The 9,429-nt window shown below is 36.6% G+C and overlaps 1 protein-coding gene across 1 annotated transcript; it reads left to right on the top strand.

The window, feature by feature from the left end:
* Positions 1 to 2,077: 2,077 nt before the first annotated feature.
* LOC121775965 (N-carbamoylputrescine amidase-like) lies at positions 2,078 to 6,135 on the top strand. The gene is made up of 9 exons (XM_042173077.1): positions 2,078 to 2,207; positions 2,858 to 2,906; positions 3,455 to 3,546; positions 3,662 to 3,813; positions 3,894 to 3,940; positions 4,049 to 4,082; positions 4,321 to 4,487; positions 5,103 to 5,199; positions 5,289 to 6,135. Exons 1-9 carry the CDS (start codon positions 2,122 to 2,124, stop codon positions 5,462 to 5,464), a joined length of 900 nt encoding a protein of 299 aa, XP_042029011.1. The 5' UTR covers positions 2,078 to 2,121; the 3' UTR covers positions 5,465 to 6,135.
* Positions 6,136 to 9,429: the final 3,294 nt, after the last annotated feature.

Below are 9,429 nucleotides of genomic sequence, written 5' to 3'. Positions count from 1 at the left end.
TCACAATTGGATTCAAAAGCAAACATCCATCGATGATTCTGGAAGCCGTTGCTGATTACCGTTTGCGGATATGGCATGCATATTTCGGTGTGGCAGGTTCGAACAACGACATCGATGTTCTCCAGTCATCGCCGCTCTTCAGCGATGAGTGCCAGGGGGAGGGTCTAGAAATCAGCTTCGTAGCCAACGACACGCAGTACAGTAGGGGATACTATTTGGCAGATGGGATGTGGCCCGTATTCGTCAAGACAATTCGCCCAACCGGTTGGACCGAAGAAACAATATTTTGCGCGCAAACAAGAGGGTGCTAGGAAGGATGTTGAGCGGGCTTTTGGTGTCCTCCAATCGCGGTGGGCAATTATACGGTGCCCGCCCCGAGTTTGGCACGAAGATGATTTCGCGAATATCATGTTAGCTTGTATCATATTGAATAATATGATAATAGAAGATGAAGGATTTGCGGCAGAGCGCTGGGCACCGGAAGAGGGCGCAAGTACAAGTCACGGTGTTGCCTCCGCGCCGATCCAGATGGGCGTACCACGGAGCAATGAATATTTGATCCAACGTTTCGCTGATATGCGCAGAAACACATCACATACCACACTCCAGGCCGATTTGATTGAAGAAGTTTGGGCACGTAGGGGAGGCGGCGCAGTGTGAACACCTTTGTGATTTGCACTAGATTAAATTTTCGTTGTATAATTTTTCCTGTACTTTAATACGACGAAAATTTAGTGTTTAATTTTAATTTCTTCACGTATAGTCGTTTTCTTCTAATTACGCATAGTCCGATAAATTTAAATATAATTGAATTAACATAAATGAAAAAAAGATTGAGGCTATTGGAAGTGTCCATCATAGTGGCGGAAACAAAATTTTGGGGCTGTGGACAATAAATTTGGGGCTATGGACAAATTTTGGGGCGGGGCTATTGGAGTGTCCACATTATAGTGGACACTCTAACACTCCCAAAATCACTCACCTTCTTCTCTCAACCGAAATCACTCCACAGAATCAACAATAGAAATTTAGTTCAGTTTGTTTCCTATCTATTCTTCTCTGCAATTCCACTTCTATGCAATTCCACTATTTCTTCTTAATAGGTCTCTTCCTATTTGTTCGTTATCTATCCTTTATGCATTTTGTTATTTATTATTAATCTATTGTTTTCAGTTTCTGCTATATATGTTCTTACAGTTATTTAATTTAAGTTCCTATTTATGTTTTTGTTTTTGTGTCCTATTTATGTTTTTGTTTAAAGGTAACTCTGTTCAAGTTGCTATATGTATTAACCTTGAATCTGTTGTTGATTCCATGTTTTCATCCATGACACCTTGAGTGTCTCCTATATTTCATCTTGACACCTTGAATGCCCGTTGATATCTTTTTCTGGGAGATCCATTCTCTGCAAAAAAACACCAGTTCTTTTAATTTTTTCCGGTAAATTTGTTACTCATGTTGCAATATTTATTTCTTGATAACAGAAAGCAACAAGTCAAGTATGACACCTTTTATTAACTCTACCATGAAGGATCCCAATGAAAACTATCTTGGACAGAATACATGTGTACTCTGTACAGTTAAGTGCATAAACATTAGTGACAGTAGCTTCAAGCTGGCTAACAAAATCATGTACGAGAAACTTTATTAGAATCCGAATTTCTAAATTATGGAGTATAATGTGCAGTACCTCAGTCTTGAAAACTTCTTTTCTATAGCAGTTCAGAGTTGCTCAACCTCGCATTTATCTCTTTTTAGAAGCATTTTAATTGATGTTAAATTGTCCAAAAATGGCAACAGTGTGATATATCGAGAAATGATTCTGTACCTACCTGTTGCCATTTTTTATGCGAATCAAGTTCTCAGTTTATAGTTTACTTTTTTATTTGGATTAATTGTAATTTTTAAAATACTGCAAAAATAACACGAATTTATAATTTACTTTTTTATTTGGATTAATTGTAATTTTTGGAGTATAAAACCTCACATGTATTTAAAGTACTGCAAAAAATAACACGAATTTTAAAATGGGATAATAAGTTAAATTTTTTAAAAAATAAATAACTTGAATGTTGATGTAAATAGTTACCCTTTTGCTTCAAACTGAGCTAGAAAACAAACATGGCAAAAAGCTGGACAGTTACCGTCTCCGCGCTGCAATTCGCTTGCACCGGTGATGTTCTCACAAACGTCGAAACAGCAGAAAGGTGAATCCTCTTCCATGGGAATAATTTTTTCTGCATTTTGTAATTGTTTTTCCGTGCTGTAGAGAACATTAGTCAGTTGTGATTTTGGAGGAATTTTAATCCGTGCAACATGAATTAGTGAATTTTTTTGAAGCATTTTTATGTTGAAGAGCGAATATTAAACAACAAGAGATGCACTTCAATCGACAAGCGAAATAGAGACAATGAAAATTGTGATTTCCTGTGTTCGAATACCAAATAAGTATATTTATTGTCAGTGAGCAGTCGGTGATTAAGGGTTGATTGGTTTGTACTAGTTTTCTAATGATGAATAGTTTATTAATACTATTGAACAATTGATATTTACTCGAAACGACATGATATCTATTAGATCATACCATTGTGCTTCCAGTGCTTGTCTTTTAGTATTCATAGTCGATCATGCTGTTACTCTTTTACCTTAGAAGAAAAAAAGTTTAAAAGGTAATGGTTCTATTGGGCTAGCATTATTTTGTGATATGCATGTATCATGAACATCAATGGAGCTGAACCTTATAATCCCCCCACAGACTGTTTCTTAGTGAGTAAAGTAGTATATCTTAAGCAACGCACATTTGCCAGAAAGTTTTGGCATTTTATTGTAGAATGAATCAGAATACTTTTGGACGCAGGTTGGTTAGAGCAGCTCATAAAAAGGGGGCAAATATTATTCTGATACAGGTTTGTACTCTTTAATGAAGAGATTTCATTCCTTGAAACCATTGTAACCTCCATATGCCTTTCTGGTTGCTTTTGCTATAAATTGTTTCGTGTTTTCTTGGATTCATTGGCTACCAAAATTATTTTCATGCTTTTACTCTAAAATTATGGCTATCTTATGGGAATGGAATATTTTGGAAGTCTCTTATGTAATCAATGATTTTAACTTTCTTGACTTTTAATCCCACATGCAGATAACTTTTTTCTTGTTAGTTTTATAGTGTCTGCAGACTCTGCACAATTTAGCTATAGAAGACAGCTCCAAAGCTAGTCAGGATTATTAGTTGCCTTGGCGACTAGGATTTTTTTGTTATAAACTTTTTCGTTACTTAGTGCCTTGTCTTCAATCGCTGCCTTTTTCCATTGAATTGGGAGAAACATTACCCTAAATTTGTATTTTGCTTGGATCATCCCAGGGTGTTCTACATCAACAACATTATGTCTCTTTATGTGCCTATCTAGCTACTCCTATTATTTTTTGAGTTGTGTTTATGACATTGCACCTTCAGGAGTTATTTGAAGGTTATTACTTTTGTCAAGCACAAAAGGAAGACTTCTTCCATCGAGCTAAACCTTGTAAAGAGCACCCGACTATACTGAGGTACAAATTTTCTACTCAAGAATCTAGAAATGTACATCACTAAATCGACCATGATACTTTTGGATATTGCGTTAAAACCAGAGCAGTATGCGTCTCTAAGGCTTGTGGAATTCAGGATGCAGAAACTGGCAAAAGAATTGGCAGTAGTAATACCAGTTAGCTTTTTCGAGGAGGCAAACAATGCACACTATAATTCAGTAGTTGTGATTGATGCTGATGGGACAGATCTTGGACTATACAGGAAATCCCACATTCCAGATGGGCCACGTTTGTTGAGTTTGATTGGCGCATCCAAGATTGTATTTCCAGCAGAAGGGTTTAATTATGGGTGATTATGCTTTGTCCAGGTTACCAGGAGAAGTTTTATTTCAACCCAGGCGACACTGGTTTTAAGGTTAGGACCATCGAGTTGAATGATTAGTCTGATGCTTATCTTTATCGAAACTATACTTGTGGTACTGTTGCTGATTGCTTCAAACATTGGTAATATAAATGTCAACAGATCTTCCAAACTAAATTTGCCAAGATTGGAGTTGGTAAGATGTCTTTACATCTAGCTCACCACCCTTCATTGTTTAATTTTGTTTCAAGACCAGAGATCATTTAATATTTGAAATTACCACAAGAACAAGAATAACATAGAGTCTCCTCCGCTCCTGAACTTCTAATTTTCTGTAGTCTAGCTTATGCGAACTGGTAAATACTAGTGGTAGAGGGCGAAGCAGCTTGCAACCCTTCAGCGAGAGCTGATGATTACTTCTTGTTACTTGTAAGGTATTTGCTGGGATCAGTGGTTTCCAGAGGCAGCTCGAGCCATCGTTCTTCTAGGTGCAGAAATATTGTTCTATCCTACTGCCATTGGTTCTGAACCTCAAGATGATGGCCTAGATTCTCGAAATCACTGGAAACGGGTGATGCAGGGCCATGCTGGAGCTAATTTGGTGAGTTTCTTAGAGCAGCACCATCTTTAGATGAAAAGATTTTGAGCAACTTATAAATTGTTGTTCTGTTCAGGCATAAGATATGCTGTATGACAAATGCCATATTGCAAGCACGGTTTCTTTATTAACCATGCATCAGATCATAATTACTTTTGATCCCATGACCTCCATGCTTCTCCTTTTTCTTAATGGTGGGTATGTAGGACACATGATGCTCTCTGTTTTCCTTAATCTTTGGATATAGGTTTGCCTCCTTTGGCTGGAACTTGTTCACAAGGAAGTTCTTTTCTTGTTTAAAACTCATTTAGTGCAAGGTTTAGTTCCTTTGATTGCTTGCAGTTTATGTCATATTTTTTTTATGTAAAAATTGTCAATGCACTCCCATTTCCAGTATGCTAGTAGCCATATGTTTATACCCTAAAATATTTATCTGAGGAAATCAGCATTGCCCTTGTTCCTCGGCAAAGCTAGTGTGTAAGTCTTGATGGAGGAAGGAGGAATCAAACTCTTTCAGCAGCCTGGCCCTTTTTGAATTTCATGTATTTATCCAATCGCAGTGTCATATTGGTAGCTTTTGCTTTCACATTTAACCTCATATGCCTTTTATACATACAGGTACCTTTAGTTGCATCAAACCGCATCGGTAAGGAAATCATAGATACTGAACATGGCAAGAGTGAGATCACATTCTACGGGAATTCGTTTATAGCAGGTTAGTCTTTTGCCAAATTGATCAAATTTTCAGTTTAACACCTTTTACTCCCTACTAAGAGGATTTTGAACATGTGTTCTGTTGAATAGGCCCCACTGGAGAATTGATTGCTAATGCTGATGATAAATATGAAGCAATTCTTGTTGCAGAATTTGATCTGGACAAGATCAAATCCAAGAGACATAGTTGGGGGATATTTCGCGATCGACGCCCAGATTTATACAAGGTTCTTCTGACCTTGGATGGCAGTAACATTTCCCTCTGATTCCATAGAAACTTTGGCCTTGCTTAATACAAAGATTTATGATTTCTTTGTTTGAGCCCCTTAACTTCCTTGGGATGATATCCAGTCAATGGAGAACCATCGTCGTTTCAATAATGTGACCCTTTTCAGTTATTCAATTTGCATACTTAGTTCGATGAAAATATGCTCTTTTGGTTGTGAATCGTGGTATTAGTGGATTAGTGCATGCTTTGGAGTTTGTTAATGGGAAAATGCAGTTGTTTAGCTTTATAAACTGATTGAGTGATAGTTCTAGTTGATTAATACGTATATTATTCAAGCCTCATAAATTGATTAAACAGCAAAATTTTAGTCTGCTAGCGAATTATATATAGTATTTCTACCCGTATTAATTTGATAACTTAGAAAAGTGAGATACCCCATGTTATCATATAAATGACAATGTTTATGATTTTGATGATGTGGATATCTCAAATTTCTGAATAATTAAGATATGGAGGAAGCTTAGAGAATGTATTAATTAAGGTCCTAGTGAAAGTCAGGTGAAGGAGAAGAAGAGTTAAAAGTGTACAGAAAATGAAAAAGGAAACAATATAAACAGAAGAAGCAAAAAGCAGGTTTGTTTTGTGTTCTCTCTGCTATGAAGTAGGAACATTATGAATTACTAGAGTCGTCTTATTTGCATGATGGAAGCATTGACATTGATGCAAACAAGACGTAGTTAACTGGTGCCTACCTATGGTGTTTCTGTTATTTGCAGGTGCCATGGATGGTCTCGACTTCGTCATCCTCCTCGTCGGAGTGAACGACGTGCACCTTGAGCCGCCCGTTCTTGCGGCAGGCATGCAGGAACTCCTGCGTCGAGATTCTCATCTCCGTCAGAATAAACCTCCCATTCTGCCTTATGGGCTGCAAGCACCTCTTCCCAATGCAAGATATGGGCGGCGGAAACCCCCGTAGTTCCTCCTCGCCGGATTCCTCATCTCCTCCTCGTCCGACGACGACAACGACGACGACGACAGGGAGGACGTGGGGGGGAGCGTGAAGATCGAGGAGGAGGAGGAGGGATTGTGTTGATTTAGCTGACCAAATATCTCTGTGAAAGAGTGGTGATGGTGATTGTTGTCTCCTGCAGCAGCTGTCATGGATTGGATGTGTTTCCATGATGCATTTTCAGGCAATGGCATCTCAAACAACTGCTGTAGGCCGCCGCATGTTGCCATTTCATTGGCTTTTTCTTGGCTATAATCTAGAGATTGATGGTGGTGTGAAGCCCATTAAAGAATAATGAGAAATGGGAAAAGGGGTGAAATATGAGTAAATTATTATGTGGGGTATGAGCATTGAAGGAGAGATGTGTTGATGAAGTCAAATATTGGCACTTTATATGCGGGCTGCCTCTCATTTCTATGTTTATCCCACATCACATCAGCTTAACCTAACCTAACCCACTTCACTCTTGACTCTTCGTATTTTATCCAACTAATACCATATCATGCCACCGTAATTCATGTTAATATAATAACCCTTGTAAAAATTAAGGGAAATGGTCGATTTGTTGCTTATCTGAAAATGGCCCATCGCTTGTGTAATTATATTTTAGTATCCATTGTTTTAGTTTAAAGAATAGTATAATGTTATATCTGGTGATCGGAATATCGATGTGTGATTTTGGATATTCAACGTATAATTTGGGTAATTGGCGTGTAATTTCGGCTGTTACGTCAATATTCCGATCGTCAGAAACATAATGCATGGCATTTTATTCCAAAAAATGAAACGATGTGTAATATTGTGATTTGTAATTACCTAAACGATGGAATATTTTTGGGTAACCGTGTCAAAATGATGGAACAAAATCGATGTTTCACCCAAAAATAAATAGATACCCAAGCTTCTGTATAATGTATACATACAAAAGATTGGGAATTGCCCAAACTAAGTTGCACGATGTAGTACAAAACAAGTAAAACATGCCATCTTCTCAAAATTGAAATGGGCTTCAAAATTTTAACTTCATAGAACTGCAAGTCTTTTTTTTTATATTACCAAGGGTATCCACCGACCGGCCTAGTGACCAATTCCCGCGTTAATTTTTAGGCACCTTAAGGGTGGAACAGCTGCCAAAGGATTTAAAGTTGCTTTATATTAGGGGTGAGCAAAAAAACCGGAAACCGAATATCCGAACCGAACCAAACCGAAATTTTGAAATTCGGTTCGGTTATTTCGGTTTTTCGGTTCGGTTCGGTTCGGATCGGTTTTGAAAATGTAAAAATTTCGGTTTTTCGGTTCGGTTCGGTTCGGGCGAAGAAAAAAACCGAATAACCGAATTATATATATATTCTATTAATTTAATATATTATATTATATATAATATATAGTATATTCTTGTAATAAATTCTACTATATTATATATATTATATATATTATTAATTTTATATTATATATAAATATTCTATTAGTATATATAAAATAAAATATATTACACACACATATATATTAATATTATATTTATTTTTTCGGGTTTTTCGGTTTTTTCGGTTTTGTTCGGGTTTTTCGGTTTTTTAAGTTCGGTTTTCGGTTTTTCGGTTTCGGTTTTTCGGGTTCGGTTCGGTTTGGATTTTGAACTAAATTCGATTTTTCGGTTTTGGTTCGGTTTTGACAAAAAACCGAACCGAAACCCGAATGCACACCCCTACTTTATACCCAAAGGCAGGGACAGTTGCCCAAGAATTTAAAGTTGCTCTATACTCAAAGACAGGGATCGATCTCCTAACTATTTGGTTAAGGATGGACGAGTATCATGTCACTCGACTACACTCCTTGGGTTATAGAACTGCAAGTCATTATATGAATTTAATAATAGTGCACGTAACATTACTTTTCTGTCTCATAAAATGGCCACGTCCATTGAATGCTAATTCATCTTATAAAAATATGAGATATTAGAGAAAAACACGTATAATCTGAACTAAAATTGATAATTACCATTAAATTGGTCCATCCAAACTTGGTTAAGGATGGACGAGTATCATGTCACTCGACTACACTCCTTGGGTTATAGAACTGCAAGTCATTATATGAATTTAATAATAGTGCACGTAACATTACTTTTCTGTCTCATAAAATGGCCACGTCCATTGAATGCTAATTCATCTTATAAAAATATGAGATATTAGAGAAAAACACGTATAATCTGAACTAAAATTGATAATTACCATTAAATTGGTCCATCCAAACTTGGTTTTGACTTACATGACGCAAATCATCCAATCATACATTCTCAAACCACATGTTAGCTTCAAATCCACATATTAAAAAAATCATCTCTAATTATTTCTCTAAAAAAAATCGAATCATACATAATTAAGAAGATTACTCCTAATTGAGAGCAATGAAGATTATGGTAGTATAAATCTAAAATATCATTGATTGATTATATTGCTCTAGATTGCCGTTACATTTGATCACAAGTTCCTTAAATTTATACCTTGACTTGTGAATTTCAAATATTGAATAATAATTCAAGAACTTGAGGTCACGGGTTCAAACCCCGCCACCCGCTGGGAGACTTTCGGCCTTAATCCGCAAACCCGGTCTAGCAGGATTAGTCGGATTCGCCAAAGGCCTGTTCGGTACACATGTGGTCAAACAAAAAAAAGAAATTTTCCAAAATAAACCCAAACTAATTGCTTCCTTCTTTAATTACATTTCATTACAATATGTCAAAAGAAAAAAAACATTATAAACTGGAGGTTTCGGATGAATACTCAACCAGAAAAGCATATCTACAATGAATAAAATTATCTTGTTGTTTGTGTGTGTGCAAGTCTTCTTTCTTCAAGTGGTTGTGGATGGATGTTTTGCCACAACAAAACATCACGTTTATATCCTCAATAATCTTGTTTCAAATTCAACATCACTGAAGATTCATTGTTCATTAAAAGATGACGATCTCGGTTATCATACCCTTTCTGCCAACCAAA

The sequence above is a fragment of the Salvia splendens genome, chromosome 18 (genome assembly GCF_004379255.2).
Source record: "Salvia splendens isolate huo1 chromosome 18, SspV2, whole genome shotgun sequence".
Lineage (NCBI taxonomy): Eukaryota > Viridiplantae > Streptophyta > Magnoliopsida > Lamiales > Lamiaceae > Salvia > Salvia splendens.
This window is presented reverse-complemented; position numbering and strand designations above follow the sequence as displayed.